This window comes from Dromiciops gliroides, chromosome 1, assembly GCF_019393635.1.
Source record: "Dromiciops gliroides isolate mDroGli1 chromosome 1, mDroGli1.pri, whole genome shotgun sequence".
NCBI lineage: Eukaryota > Metazoa > Chordata > Mammalia > Microbiotheria > Microbiotheriidae > Dromiciops > Dromiciops gliroides.
In genome coordinates this window covers 458925497-458941973 of record NC_057861.1, presented here as the reverse complement: position 1 = coordinate 458941973, position 16477 = coordinate 458925497, and the positions used below count along the sequence as shown (strand labels likewise).

Here is a 16477-nt window from a genome sequence, read left to right as displayed (position 1 = left end):
AAGAAAAAAAATCAGCAAAGCTGATCTATACATCAAAAAAGTCTAAAAAATGTGTAATATATCACACTTCTGGCTCTCTCACTTCTGCAATAGAAGCCATGCATATTCTTTGTAATTCTGCAATATTCGTTTTTGTTTTTTTAAAAATTCTTTCTGTTTACAATATTATAGTCATTGTATGTAGTATTTTCTTTTTTGGTATTCATTGTATTTATTGTTTTCTTCACTTTAATCAGTTCATATAGATTTTTCCATGTTTCGCTGAATTCATTACTTGTCATTTCTTACAAAAAAAAATATACTAATATTTAGCTGTTTGTAAAATGATAGACAACTATTTTGTTTCTAATTCTTTGCTATCATAAAAAGTGATGACATAAATATTTTGGTCTATGGAAGGACTTTCTTCTTATCATCTTTATATAAAGTCTTTTTTATGATGAGCATGAGAAAGAAAAGATATAACTTTCTAGACAGAAGTGGATTTAATATATGACAACATGGGTATTTATATAGAAAATTGAGGTTTTATATAATATTTCATACAAATCAACCATCTCTTCCAAAATCTTCATAAAAGCTTCCCAGTAGGGAAAACTGGCCCCACTAACACTGAAAAACAATTTATCTATTGCCCAGTCTTAGGGGAAAAAATGAGGAAACAACAGAGAGCAAATGTGCTCTTCATCACTATTATAAGAAAGTTACAAGTGTAAAATTCTATTTTAATGACTTTTTGTGGGGTCTTTTTATGTACAAAGCCTTTCTTTTTTCATCACTGATGGGGTGAGCGTATACATAGTGATATATTTTTCCTTGATAGAATAATTAATAGGTAAGCAGGAAAGGAGAAAGCAGATCCACTAAGATATGCACCTTATTTATCAATTATGATTTGCAACTTAACCTAGGGAAAGATTTCTAGTTGTATCCACTTAGGACAGAGCTTTCCAAATTGTGGCAAGCATTCACCTGGGGAGGCTAGACCCTCATGGTGGGGGCAGGAATGACGAAAATTATTGGGTATTTTCATGAATTGCTCAAAAACAAAGTTCACTGACAACTAATTGGGCCACATCCTCAAAAACATAGGCTTCATTGACTCCTGGCCAAGATCTCTGGAATTGTAGCTATAACAATATTTGGATAGCTTAAAGCTTTGGACAGTCAAGATTTGAACTCTGGTCCTCAGGAACTGGAATCAGAAGACCTGGGTTCAAATCCTGACTCTTGTTACTTAATGCTTGTGTGGCTTATATAAAACTTCCTTAAGCCTCATTATTTTTTTCTATGAAATGACATTCACACTGAATGAGGAGCATATAGCCAGGGTTTTTTTTGTTTTGTTTTGTTTTGTTTTGTTCTGTTTTTTGTTTTTTAAGCAAGGTTATATCAATGAATATTCTGATAGGAAAAATGTATCAGATTTTGTTTCATACTACATTCCTGTTTATGCTTCCCTGAGTTATCATTTTGTTGATTTAAAAAAAAAAAGATACATTTATACCAGGTTAATTCTATTTATTGCCTGTTGTATAGAATTTCCTAAAAATACTTCTTTCCACATATATGAAATATTTTGTTTCACTGTTGTCATGTATTTTTAAAATCAGGAACTTTCTTCAGAGTAGAAGGTCTTTGAATTACTTTAAACTGTCCAGTGGCATAGAAATCAGAATCACACTTAAAATCTGAAGCCTTAGAAAGAGTCACATAAATATGCCCATTTTTCACAGTCACAGTATGGATCCTTTGTTTTACTCCTTTGGAACACCATTTGGGTACTGCTGATGAATCTTTAGGGTTTATAGATTGATACAGTCCTTCTCCTGTTGATAAAGTAATTTTGTATTTATGCCAGGGGCAAACAATACATGCCCGACCATCAAAATCCTGGGAAAGAAAATGATTAAGTAGATTTAACATTTTGGAATCCCAAATTCTCCATTAAACATAAAGATTTTTTTAATGTAATTTTTATTTTATTTTATTTTTTCATTTAGCAATTTGTTTTCTCTCCTCCCACCAATCCCAATTAGAAACAGAAGGAAAAACAAAACAACAAAATCACTAAAAAAATTTGAATAATCAAGCAAAACAAAGTCTCACATTAGTCATGTCCAAAAATGTATGTTTCAATCTGTATCTTGAGTCTTATCACCTCTTTGAAAGGAGGTAGGTAGCAAGGCAACAAGATTTGTAAAATAAGAACTATATTAACTTGCATTTACTAAATGCCAACTACCTGCCAGGCACTATTAGGTGCTGAAAATACAATCACTAACATGATAATAGTTCATGCTCCCAAGCAGCTTGAATTGTTGGGGCTTTTTGCAGACTTTTTTTTTTTTCAGTTCCCCGACCCCCTCCCCACCCCACCTTTCCCTTTTCTACTCAATTAGAAGGAAAGAAAAACAAAATCTATTATAAATATAATGACATTAGTCAAGCCTCGATCCCCCTCAAAAAAAAAAAAGCAAGAAAGAGAAAACATGCTTTAATCTGCACTCCAGGTCCATCCATTCTCTATCTGGAGGTGGATAGCATGCTTCATCATAAGTACTTTGGAACTGTGGGGGGTCATTGTGTTGATTAGAGTTACTAAGTCTTTTTTTGGGGGGGTGAGGCAATTGAGTTAAGTGACTCGCCCAGGGTCACACAGCTATTAAGTGTCAAAGGCTGGATTTGAACTCAGGTCCTCCCGACCTCAGGGCCAGTGCTCTATCCACTGAGCCACCTATCTGCCCCCTACTAAGTCTTTCAGAGTTGATTATATTTTCAATATTGCTGTTATATAAATTATTCTCCTGGTTCTGCTCACATCATTTTGCATCAGTTCATACAGCTCTTCCTAAGTTTTTCTGAAACCACCTCGTTCATTTCTTATAGCATAATAGTATCCCATCACATTCATATATCATAATTTGTTCAGTCATTCCTCACTTAATAAGCATTCCCAGTTTCCAATCCTTTGCCATGAAAGAGCTATTATAGATATTTTTGTACATATGAGTCCTTTTCCTCTTACTCTGATCTCCCTAAAAGCAGTATTGCTGCATCAAAGGGTATATATAATTGAAAAGACTTTGGGGCATAGTTTCAAATTGCCTTCCAGAATACTTAGACCAACTCTAAAAACAGGACAATAGTGTAGCTATTTTCCCATATCACCTCCAACAATTGTTATTTTCCGTTTTTTGTTGTTGTTGTTGTTGTTGTTGTTATCTTAGCCATCTAGGGGTGCGAAGCTGTATCTGAGTTATTTAAATTTGCATTTCTCTAATTATTAGTGATTTAGAACATTTCTTAATATGACTGTTGATAGCTTTGATTTCTTCATCTGAAAACTGCCTATTCATATCCCCTGACTATCAATTGGGAAACAGCTTATATTCTAATAGAGACCTAACTTTACTTATAAGTGTAGCAAGAAGTGCGTTGGGCCTGAAGTCATGAAAAACCTAGGCTTGAATCCTACCTCTGACACTTTACTAACTTTGTAACCATGGGCAAGTCACTTATCCTCTATGAGCCTTGATTCCCTCATCTACGAAATGAGGATAATAGTTATATACTTCACAGGGTCTTTGATAGGATTGAATGACAATGTGTATAAGATATTTTGTAAAGCTTAAAGCACTATATAAAAGTCAACTATTAATAATAAAATCACACTCAAAAAGAATTACTATATTCACATTATTTTTTAAAAGACAGTTGATCACCCATCTGAAATATAAATGCCAAAATGAATGAAAGAAAAGAAGTTTTTCTTTTCTATCACATACCACCATCAAATATATGTTAGAAGTACTTGATCAATTTTCTCCCTGAAATAAGTGATCTCACAAGTTTTGTTTTGTTTTTTTTTTTTGGTGGGGCAATGAGGGTTAAGTGACTTGCCCAGGATCACATAGCTAGTGAGTGTCAAGTGTCTGAGGTTGGATTTGAACTCAGGTCATCCTGAATCTGGGGTTGGTGCTTTATCCACTGTGCCACCTAGCCGTCCCCACAAAATATTTTTTACATTTTAGTTAGTTAATCTTGGTTTTAGAGCATTAATACTAACCATGTACCTGGGAGCTAGGGTGTATAATAGGTGTTCAATACATATTTACTAAATGAACTGAATTGCAGTTCTTAAAGTCAGCAAGACCTGAGTTCAAATCTGGCCTCAGATGTCAGATGGGTTAAGTTGTATAACTGTGAACAAGTCACTTAACCTCTGTCTGCCTCATTTTCCTCAACTGTAAACTGGGAATAATAATAGCACCTATCTCACAGGATTGTTGAGGATCAAATGAGATAATATTTGAAAAGCTCTTAGCACAGTGCCTTGCACATAGTAAGGGCTTACTAAATGCTTGTTCCTTCTCATACTACAAAAATCAGTGAAATTCAAAGATTTTTATTCCAAGTTCCACTACAGAACCAATGTGTGACACTGAGGAAGTTGTTTAACCTGTTTTTATTTAAGGAGTTTGAAATCTATCAGTTGAAGAAATATCTTACACATTAAAAATACTTTAAATATATTTGTAAAGCACTATGAAGTGCTTAGTTTTTTTAAAGCAAAAAAAAAAGTCTTCAGATAATATAAATGCTCTGTTCCCTTTCAACTTCAAGAGGTTACAAGAATGAAAATGATTTCTACTTGCTACTTGAATTATGACTCAACTTTCTAGTTCCACGTGGGTTTAAGTGAGAACAAAAAGTGGAAGGATCAGGTAATAGAAGGACCTTGTAATTTCTGGGGAAATATTCATACTGATATTCACATATAAGCCAAATTACATTCTAAAGTAAATATAATTATGTTCCCCACTAGTTTTGACAGCCAAAAGATTAATAAAATACTAAACAATGAAAATATTAAGAAATAGAAAAACATTATCCGAGTTTGTTGAAAATTAGTTTATACGTACCTCTATTTCTCCCAAATGTAAAGGTCCTCCTGAATCTGAAATAGTGAATACAACATCTGGTCAACAAAAACAGCTTCATAGTTAACTATATAACCACAAAGAGAACATATGTAAAAATCTTACGGTAACAGCGAATATCCATAGCATGATATTCTCCTTTGTGATAAAAAATGACAACTTCTCTGTCATGGACTACAGCTGTCATTCTCTGAGATTTTTTAAGGTCGTCTTCTTTGCCAACATAGACGGGAGAATTATCTTCTGTTGTCTCAGGATCTTGTGTAGAGTTTTGCAGATCCATGTTTGCTAAATAAAATAAATGAAAAAAAAATACACTAAATAACTAATAAGTATGGTCTTAACCTTAACCTTAACCAATACAGAGTTAATTATGCTGTATAAAAAACAAAGATTTCCAAATGAATAAGAGATTTTTCCTTATGAACATAAAATTCTTATAAACACAAAATCCTTATTGGCTTTTCTAAAATAAATATTTTATTTTTTCCTAAGATAAACAGTTGGTAAAACTAGATATGCTGTCTTACCAAGAGTTTCCACATTCTTCCTCCTCCATTAACCTAATGTCTCTAGCAAAGCCACTATTTACGGAAGGGAATATCAGTAAATTATTGCTAACTTCTTTCTATTAGTGGCAGGAGCCACTTCTGGAGACATTACTGATTTTCCTTTCTACTGTCATGGTAACAAATGTAACTCTCAGAAAATGCAAAGAAGTTTACAAGATCTTTTAAAAGTCTGTAAGGGTTTGGGTTTTGGGGGTTTTTTTTGGTAACTAAAATGTTAGAAAAAAAAAGGTCTTGGCCTCTAAGAAGCAAAGTTTTTGAAGGAGGGTACCTAAAAGGAATAAGTAAGGTTCTTCAGTGGAGGTATAATCTTCAGGAGAGAGAGACTCTAAGTGAATTACGGCTGAATTGTGCATCCAACTGTTATATGCCACCACTATATATGAAGGACAGCTCAGAATTACAAAGAAGGAAAAAAGCATACAGGTACTCAGAGCTTTAGCACTCTAGACTGCTGGTTCTCAAAGTATGATACAGGGACCCTTGAGGATGTTCAAGACCCTTAAAGGAAGAGTCTGACTTTACTGAGATGTTACTTGCCTATTAAAATACCCTTCGCTTTTCCAACCTCATATCTGAAGCTGGGTTTTCTTCATATACTTCAACCAAAACAATATATTGCAATAGATTGAATGCAGAAGCAGATATGAGAATCTATCTTCTACTAAGCCAGACCTTAAAGATATTTGTAAAAATATGTAAAACAATGCCACTCTCCTTACTGTTTTTGTTCATAAAAAATGTTATTAGTGTTAACATGTAATTGGTTTATTATTATTATTTAAGATGAATAAATTAACATTTTAAATTTTATCAATTTTAACTTCTAATACAACAAATATTGACAGATAAAAGCATATTAACAAAAGCTTTCTGGGATTCTTTTTTTTTTTGCAGGGAAATGGGGGTTAAGTGACTTGCCCAGAGTCACACAGATAGTAAGTGTCATGTGTCTGAGGTTGGATCCGAACTCAGGTACTCCTGAATCCAGGGCCAGTGCTTTATCCACTGCACCACCTAGCTGCCCCCAACTTTCTGGGATTCTTGATAACTTTTAAGAGGGTAAAGGGGCATTGAGACCAAAAGGTTTAAGAACTCCAGGCCATAGTCTTTGGCAGGGAGGAATAAGGGCAGTTAGTGCTCACAAGTGTTACAAAAGCAATCAGTATGTTTTCCTTTAAATTAAAAACTAGGTAGAAGAGGAGGAAAAGGAAGAAAACAGAAGCCCTAAATTCAAGGTATAAGAGAAAGAAAATCTAGAGTTTTAAAAGCAATTACAAAGGTACTTAGTTTGTATTTAGTTGTAGTTTTTCTAAACCAATGCTTTTTTTTTTTTTTTAGCGAGGCAATTGGGGTTAAGTGACTTGCCCAGGGTCACACAGCTAGTAAGTGTTAAGTGTCTGAGGCCGGATTTGAACTCAGGTACTCCTGACTCCAGGGCCAGTGCTCTATCCACTGTACCACCTAGCCGCCCCATAAACCAATACTTTTATTAGAATATTAAGTTATTTATAAAAATAAAGTCTTTTACTGACTCGCTGTGTGAACTTGAGCAAATTACTCTCAAGTTTTCCTTTTAAAAAGAGGAGGTTTGAATAGATGAAGTTTAAATTCCCTTCAAGCTCTAAATCTGTGATCCTTTGACTTTAAGTCAACAATGAGAAGTGTCAATAGGCAAGCACAAGGTCAGGAGACTTATGGGAAAACCAGGTTAATTATAAGAGAAATGAATGTGCATTCGGAACCCAGTCTTCACAGAAGCTTTCATTTTTATAATAGCAGGACAAAGGAAGGAATGGGGTACAAGAAAGGAGGGAGAAAGGTGGAAAAGAGGATGAGATCACTCCCCACGGGGAGAAGCAAAATGATGGCAAAAGCCTTACTCTTTTCCTTTGGGAACTGACAGACCAGGGCTTCTTAAACTTTTTCCACTCAAAACCCCTTTTCGCCTGAGAAATTTTATGTGACGATGGGAATATAGACATATAAAATAGGTATATATAACCTTTTACTATTGCCAAATTTTTCACACACACCCCCCCCCATTCAGTTTAAGACTCACAGTTTTTAAGAAGCTTTGTGCTAGACTATGAAGATAGGAGACCTCAGCTGCACAAGCATTATCCTAGACTGGCACAGAAAATTGGAGCCTGTCTTGCCTCCAAAGGACACACGGGGGTCCAGCAACAAATTATGCCAGCTCAGGGGAAGTTTCTTCCTTGACATATTCAGGGTCTACTACATATTCTGGGTCCAATGTTTCTGGAAAATATGGCAACTCAAAAAGCCAAGTTCAGGGCACCCCTTAAGAGAAGCAACAATGCTCCAGTCAATAGAAAGGCCAATATTAGCAATATATTGTCAAAGTTAAGGGACATGTCTGTTCTGTTAATAATTAGTGGATTTTAGGGAATGTGCTTTTGGAGGGGGGGGGGGGTTGGAAAAGGGAGGTCTTTTGATATCTGTTGTGTAAAGAATTAATTGTTATTTGAGGTTTTTATGCCTCCGCCTGGGGCTCCGAAAACCGCACTGTGCTCCACCCACTGGTTGTAGCCGTTGCCAGGGCTCTGGCACCTCAAGTCATCACCACTCGCTGACGGCCTACAAGGGCCTGGCAAAATTATAATGATTGGAAGCCTAGTGAGGGCAGTCATGTGACTGTGAGAGTGGCCATCCCATTGGCTGGGGCTGTGTGGGGGTGTTTCTAGGTTTGGGGGAGGAGAATTGGGCATTTGAGGTGGAAGCTGGAAAACAACAGGCATTCTGCTGCATATTTTCAGCTGATTCCTGAGCGGTGGTATTTTTTCAGGTATTATAATTTCCCTTTCCCCATTTTATTTCCTTTCCCTTTATCCTACTGATCCTTTTTGTGTTTTGTTTTGTTTTTTAAGTTCATTCTTGTTAAAATAAATCTTGTTCTGTTTTGAGGGAGGCTGCCGGTCTCCTTCCTTGCCCCAATATTGCGGCGAGCCGCTTAGCTAGCACTCCCCAATTAAAAATTGGTCCCCACAGTTGGGAAGTGTTTGTTGTTTGAAAACTATTAACACTTGTAGAATAAGAGGTGCTATGGCTAAAGTTTTCTTAATTGTTGGCTCACCTTCTGGTGATAAGCCTTTCCAAGCTTAATTAGACTAGTCTTTGTGTGACAAAACACAGAATCCATCACTGGGCCTGTACTTGAAGTCTTTCCAACTTAATATAGAGCTTGAGCTCTAAGATCATAGCATTAGTTGTGAGTGAGATTTTCCCCATCCCTTAGTTATAAGAGATTTACCATAGTTATAAGTGATTTAAGATAATAATCAATATATTAACTAAAAAATTGTGATTTATTCTATTTAATATAGATTACATAAGGTCAAAAGATCAAGTCTTTTCTTATATTTCCTAATTTTCCAATGTCAAGCATTAGGTAATATCACAAGATCTAGTAGTCAGCAATGCTATATTTTAATAATCACGAGTGACATACTTTTCTATAAAGAGTTCACGTTGCTGACCAGTGGCCTGACAATAACCCACCCTATTGTCATCATAATGCTGACATTTATGATCATTTAGGTAGTTCCTCATATTTCCTAAGAATATGTTTTAATTTCAGAAGCACAACTAATGATATAATGCTGTACAAGTGTAAATTTTGGAAGGGTATATAAACCTATGAATTTTGTAATTCTGGGTCTTTCAGGCCCAATGCTTGAATGACCGGATTTATTGGGAGGCTAAAACCCTCTCAATAAACCTATTGGCTTTGTTGGGGGACTAACCCTCTCTCAATAAACCTATTTGCTTCAGCCTGGAAACGTTGTTGTTTTTGTTCTTCCGTCGGACTTAAAAAATTTTCCTGACATAGTGAACCCAAAGTTATTGCCATGCAACAATGAAACGCTGCAGTAGGACTTTAATGGAGGATTGCTAGTATGTAAATATTCGGAACCTGCTCTGCAACTCAGAGAGTTTAGAGAATTCTTAAGAGCACTGAAAAAATAAAATGACTTGCCCAGAGTCAAATGGCCTGAACCAATGTCTCTGACTATAAGTCAGACCTATTCTCTTTCTGCTGTGCCATGCTGTACATAAAAGACATCAATGACAAAATTTTTAAGGGTTCAGTCCAAAAATAAACTTTAAGGGGACGCTAAGTGGCGCATTGGATAGAGCACCAGCCCTGGATTCAGAAGGACCTGAGTTCAAATCTAGCCTCAGACACTTGACATTTACTAGCTGTGTGACCATGGGCAAGTCACTTAACCCCAACTGCCTCACCAAAAAAACAAAACACAAAAAAACCAAACAAACAAAAAAACCCAAAACTCTGATAAGCCATAAAGTTGACTTGTGTATTGCTAAAATGCCTAGATTATTCTTTCCCGTACAGAAACTACCTTTTATAACTAGTTTATTTGCACTTACTCTTGAAGATTAACAGGAGTGATAAGGTGAAATCTGACGTTAGTCAAATTTACTATTAAGTTGTGATGATAAGTCTCATTGTCTAAAAAGTTTAAATTTTTTGTCTCAAATTTTCAGATTAAATGTGGATTTAAATATTTCATGTTTTTCCCTTTTCTCTAAGATAAATGAGAGTAAACTATGTCTTTGAAAAACAAAAACCCTTTTCCACCAAAATATATATAAAATCCAATGCATCCATTCAGATGATTTTTACAAAGAGAATTGCTAAATTAGAGATTATATAAATTCCTAAAAGCATTGGAAAAGTTTACTTCTAAAATATGAGCTACACAACAAGAAAAAGAGATGGGGTAGAGAGTGATCTTCAATTGCTTTCTTTTGGACTTCAGCAGTGAAATGCTAAAGGATCAAGGACCTTCTATTGCCAGAGACAAGACTTCTGCTCTAGAAGGTCAAGGAAATCCAAGGCAAAAGTAAATGGTTGACATAGTGAAGTGTCTTACTTCTTCACAGTGAAAAAGCCATACAGAGTAACAAGTTATTTTACGAGAAAATATCTAGGTGTTTAATTTAAAGTGTCCTTTTACAAATAAACACATACAGACACAGAAGTTAAGATCAAACATGTTGTAAGCAGCAGAGCCAGAATTTGAACCAGCTCCTTTCTAAGAGATCCAGGGCTCATCATTCCACTACATCATTCTGCCTTGGACTGAAGGAGGGGGTAGGGTGGGGATGGGGGGGGGGGGCTGCAGGTAGGAGAAGTCAAATCTAGTTCCTAATTTCAAAATACCTTTTCTGGAGATTGAGTTTATATATTAATTTATGTCTAGACAGTGACCCTGTCTCACGGGAAAAGTGGAGAGGGGGATAAAATACCTTATCTACAAAGAATATTCTGTCTACAGCGCTAATAGGGATGAAGACTTTAGAGTTCAGTTAAAACTGGGCATTACGGAAGAAGCAGAAGGTATTCCCGATTAAAAAAATAAATAGAAAAACCACCAGCACCATACAAATAACAAATATGCAAATAACATAATGCATAATAACATCAAAATTACAGCAATTAAGTCCAAAAGAAAGTAAAAACAAAATACACTATTTTCTTAGTCACAGGAAATAGAGTTGGCAAATTCACAGGAATTTACAACAGTTTCAGCTTCTTTCAAGGTTAGAAGAAAAGGCTAAAGTGGACTTTGCTTTGGCAAGAGATGATAAGAACACAAGAAAGCTGTGGGCAGAATGATAAAGGTTTAAGGAACTTTATTCTTTTTCACACTATAAAATGCTTATCTTGTCTTTTCATTATAATTGGTTTCTTTGTGGGCAAAATAAATGTCATTACTTCTTATATTTAGTGACTATTCATAATTAACAGCTCCATGTCTTAATGAAAAGTTAATGTGACTATCCTTGCCCATTCAGACTGCTGTAAACAAAGCCAATCTAATTACTGTCATTTTAATGTATTATTCATATTTCCCTACACATTTTAATCTATCTTAATTCCATATTAAAACAACACAATCTTAACTGGAAAAAAGTGACAGATTAATTCATCCAATTGTTAGTATTGAGAAGGAAAATATTTCATAATAGCCATTAACTCCATTAAAAAAAGAAAATTTTTTCCTTTCTCTAACTTTGAGTGACAACACCGTACATAATTAATTCCAGTGGTCTCACAATCTATATTAGACACAGAGGAGCTGGGGAATAAATTTAGGATGAATATAATTATAACACATTAAACTAAGTCTATTAAACTCTTTTGGACTTCCTAAGCATCTGTAAGTGAATATCTCATACACAAGAGCCAAAGAAGACATAATGAAAGCAGGAAAACTAAAATTACTTACTGGTTACTGCACAGTACACAAGGCTAATAGGTTCAAACTGTTGGGATTCAGCCTACATAAAATTATCAGATCTTGTCTTTAAGAAGGCCACACCCTTGCCTTCAGCTTCAGAGTTGATAAACTTTAGAAACTTTTTTTTCTCTCAGTGGTAGGTCAGGGTTTTTGTTTTTGTTTTTTGGGGTTGTTTTTTTTTGGTGCTATCCCTCAATTGACAATAAAAAAAAAGGAGGGAGTGCAGACATTTCCCATACATCCTTTTAAACAAATTCTTAAGAAACACCAAATAAAATAAGTATTTCTGTTTATACTATAAAGAGAGAATTGTATACAAAGCTGCAAATCTTTATAGTATGGAACTTTTCAAATATATAATAAATTCAATTTTACTTTCAAGGCTGTCCTGGTTATCTGATTTCTTCTTTATCAAAGACCCTATCTCATTTATTTGATCAAATGTAGACTCTTCATAACATTCAACATCAAGCACTATCAGTAACCTCTCTTATCTAGTGTATTACACTAGAAAAATGCTAGCTTTGATGTCAGACATGCTTACCACCTATTCCATCTTGGACAAGTTCTCATCTACAAAGTAAAGATGTTAGATTAGATGACCATTTAGGATCACTTAGAGCTCTAAAAACATAATTCAGGAGAACAGAGGCTCCAGCCATACTCATACTCAGTTCTCCACAACTTTCTAGTTTTCACTTCTGTGTCTTTGCACATATGATTGCCTCTCTCCCACTGATTTATGTCCTCATCTCTGGAACCAGCCTTGAAACTCATTTCCTCTTGGAAACTTTCCATGATTAAACCCTACATGACTACTTAATAGTTATGTACTGTAAATTCTATCTTAATTTACACTAATTAATATGTTACTGTGTAAAAGTGTCTTCGGTTCTTTCTGTGTTCTTTCCAATGTTTTGTTTACCTTTTTTGCAGGTAATATCTTCTATTTCTTTCTATCCCTCAATGATACCTGATGGGTAGGGTTCAGTATATTACTGGATTAACTCAAGTGAAAGAAGTCACCATAAACCTGTTAAGCAACAGAGCATGGAAAAATAACTCTTGAAATTTTGAAGGTGGGACAGCTAGGTGGCACAGTGGATAGAGCACCAGCCCTGTATTCAGAAGGACCTGAGTTCAAATCCGACCTCAGACACTGGATACTTATTAGCTGTGTGACCCTGGGCAAATCACTTAACCCCAACTGCCTCACCAAAAAAAAAAAAAAGAAAGAAAAAAGAAAAAAGAAAAGGAAAGGAAAGGAAAAAAGAAATTTCAAAGGTGAATGGAAGACTGTTAAGATTTAAAATTTGGGGGGCAGCTAGGTGGTGCAGTGGATAGAGCATCAGCCCTGGATTCAGGAGGACCTGTGTTCAAATACAGCTCAGACGCAACACTTACTAGCTGTATGACCCTGGGCAAGTCACATAACCCTCATTGCCCTGGCCCCCCTTCCCCCTACAAAAAAAGATTTTAAATTTCTGTTGATTTCTTCAAGGAAAGGACATGCTTGCTTACTTGAAAAGTAACAACATAGCTAAAGATTTGTAAGGCTTGCAAATGGTAAAAATATGTAGCATGCTACTGAAAGTACCCTGAAAATAAAAACGTCATACAACACAAAGGTAGAAGGCCAAAAGGTATATTATTTTTCATCTTGAAAAATATAGTGTGTCAAGTCAATAAACATTTATAACATGCTTACTGTATGCCAGGTACATGCTAAGCACTAGGGGCACAAGGAAAGGAAAAAACATCCATACCTTCAAGAAACTCAAAGGCCTAATAGAGGAGCCAACTATGTACAAACAAAATATATACAGGATAAGTTTAAGATAATCTCAAAGAGAAGGCACTAGCATTAAGCGTGTGGGTATCTTTACATGTGGCTGATTTTTATACAGAGGTATGTATGCATGTATAGTAGCTATATATGAATATATGGTATCTATACAAAAAAGTATATGTAATAATGATACTACACACACCTAAATAAACACATTTTACTGAAATATATGTATGTTTTCCAAATTAGACTATAAATTCCATTAATCCAGGTATCTTCTATTTATATTTATGTGTGTATATATATATATATATATATATACACACACAGTCATAATAGTAGTTAAGTATTTGCGATATGCATAGGTTACCTTCACAAATATATGTTGAGAGTGTGAAAATGGATACCTTGATTTACTTGAGCCCCCCCCCCCATTATTCAGGTAACCAGAACAACTGTATGAGGACTGGCTTCATTGGCTAACACACGAACAATCCTAGGAATGACCTGGAGTATAGGTTTACCCCACCTGGATATGCAGGGAATCAGTAACTCTGAAGTCAAAGACTTATCTGACCGCAACTATGCAACAATGGATACAGACCTTATCTTCAGCTATTCTCTAATTTTGGAATGATCCCCACCCCCCCTTTTGAGAGATTTTATCAAGACATTTCCTAATAAGACCTTGAACTGAACTGCTTATCACCAAAGATGCCACATCACACCGATGATTCATATAGTTTTCCCCTAAAACTTTAGAACTTTTTCAGAACACCTGCTGTCCAACTAACCATGCTCCCTCCATCCTGTATTTGTGAAGCTGATTTTTTTTTAATACCTAAGTGCAAGACTTGAAATTCATCCCTCCTGAATTTCATTTTATTAGATTCAGCCCAAGGCTTTGGTATACGAAGATCTTTTAGGATCTTGGCTCAACCAGTATTTTATCTATCCTTTTCGACTTGGTGTCATGGGTAAATTTGATGAGCTGATGATGTGAGATACAAATTTACTAACATGACTGTATAGCAAACTATAAACTAGTTGGTTTATATTGATGTGTTTTTTTTTCTTTTAGGTAAGTAAATTATGAGTGACAGCCAGTCACCTACATAAAGTATATGTGCACATATACTTACATGTGATTTTTTAAAAAATCATTAAAAAAAATTTGAGGGACAAATTCTCTACCTCCCTCCCACCATACCTGCCTCCTAGAGAAGGCAAGGAATGGTATTATTCATGTGAAGTCATGCAAAACATTTTCATACTAGCCATGTTGCAAAAGAAAACAGACCAAAAAAAGTAAAAAAGAGCATGCATAATACACATACTCATTTAGCTGACTGGCTTTATGTTTATATACAAGTTTGTATATAAACATATACATATATATAAACATGTATATAAACACACATATATATACACCTACATAGTGATAAAGATAATATACTGAGGACTGATCCCTGCGTACTCCGCATTCCCAGGCTAATGAATTGCCTGGGGCTAACCAATCTTTGTCAATTCCAGACTCTGGATTGTTTTATGGATCTCCTCCAAACAAAGTTATCCCCTCCCAAAGATTCCCCACCTTATTCCCTGGATTTTAGGTTATTACATAAAATGATCCATTTATATTAAGTGGTTTCTATTTAGAATTAAGTACCTTCTATACCTAAGGGCAGTCTCATAAGTTCCCTTTGTTCTGTTACTCCATATAAATATACCCTGTCCTACTATATAGTTTCATTAATTTACAGGTCACACACACACACACACACACACACACACACACACACACACACTTACTTCTTGCTTGTTTGCTTTCTGCATCGCAGATCTAAATGACTAAAGTTCCCTTCTTGGGCCCCAAACCTAAGCCTGCTAATGTTCCAGAGCAAGTTATTTAATTGTCCCTAAACTGTTCCTGATTCAGACACTTTGTACGGAGACCACCCTCCGGCGACTGTGAGGCCTACAATCAGCCCCCGGGCTCGTGTGAAATTGAGGAATTTGGGCCCGCCGGGTTCCCCAGGGCAGGTGGCCTGGGCTCGGGAATAATGAGAAATATGCCCCCGGCCCCACCCCCAATCAGGGAGCAACGGGGTTCACGCTCGCCCCGACATCTAGGGCCGCCGCTCTGGGGAAGCCGGGCGAGCTGAGGGAGCGCGCCCAGACCGCGGGAGGAGAGCGCCCCGTGCGTTCAGCGGGCTCCAAGCGCCAATCCACGCGCACGCCGGAAGTAGGAAGCAGTTCGGCCTCCTTGCGCCCTGCCCCTCCCCCACCCCGCCCAACGGGGCCTCCCGAGTCCGTCCGCGAGGACTGTACGAACCCGACCCGCGTAGCTCCTCCTCCCCCTTCCCCGCCCGGGCACCTCAGTCCAGGGAAAACAAAGTAGCGCCACGCGGGTGCAGCGGCTCCCAAAGTCCGGAGGTCCACGTAGATTGAATCCTTGGGACCATTCATTCTCCAAGGGGGCGGAGCCACCGTGCACGTGACCTGGAACGGAGTGTCTGGAGGCTGGGTGGCACTGCCGGGTGGCAGGCTATTAATTTATGAACTCCTCCCCTCTCCCAGTCCTGTCCCCTCCCTCTGCTTTTTGAACTGCTCTAGGCCAAGTGGTGTATGCTGTACCTGGTGAGGACTCAAGTTTTAATCCAGCCTCACTTAACTGTGTGATCCTTCCAAGTCATTTAGCCTCAGCTTCCTTATCTGTAACATGGGTTCATAATAGCACCTGCCTTCTGGGGATTTTGTGAGGACCAAATGAGATATTATTTCCAAAATGCTTTAAAATTTTTTAAAGTGCCACCTGGAATGCTAGCAACTTCTTCCTCCTCCTCCTCCTCCTCCTCCTCTTTCTCCCCCTACTCCCCCTCCTCC

The 16477-nt window shown here is 36.7% G+C and overlaps 1 protein-coding gene across 3 annotated transcripts; it reads right to left on the bottom strand.

The window, feature by feature from the left end:
* Window positions 1–493: 493 nt before the first annotated feature.
* RFESD (Rieske Fe-S domain containing) lies at window positions 494–16096 on the bottom strand. 3 transcript variants are annotated; one of them, XM_043975940.1, is made up of 4 exons: window positions 15969–16096; window positions 5049–5231; window positions 4926–4960; window positions 494–1893 (listed from the first exon to the last, which is right to left on the bottom strand). In XM_043975940.1, exons 2-4 carry the CDS (start codon window positions 5224–5226, stop codon window positions 1594–1596), a joined length of 513 nt encoding a protein of 170 aa, XP_043831875.1. In that variant the 5' UTR covers window positions 5227–5231; window positions 15969–16096; the 3' UTR covers window positions 494–1593. The 3 variants fall into 3 exon arrangements, with proteins under 3 accessions (XP_043831875.1, XP_043831876.1, XP_043831874.1); XM_043975941.1 differs by having other exon boundaries at window positions 15927–16065; XM_043975939.1 differs by lacking the exon at window positions 15969–16096 and adding an exon at window positions 15404–15757.
* Window positions 16097–16477: the final 381 nt, after the last annotated feature.

What these genes read in the sequence shown, in the direction of transcription:
- RFESD (XM_043975940.1), bottom strand. Translation starts at nt 5,226, where the DNA reads ATGGATCTGCAAAACTCTACACAAGATCCTGAGACAACAGAAGATAAT. An exon ending in TATGGATATTCGCTGTTACC is followed by an intron (nt 4,961 to 5,048) that starts GTAAGATTTTTA and finishes TCACTATTTCAG; the next exon opens with ATTCAGGAGGACCTTTACAT. An exon ending in TACATTTGGGAGAAATAGAG is followed by an intron (nt 1,894 to 4,925) that starts GTACGTATAAAC and finishes TTTCTTTCCCAG; the next exon opens with GATTTTGATGGTCGGGCATG.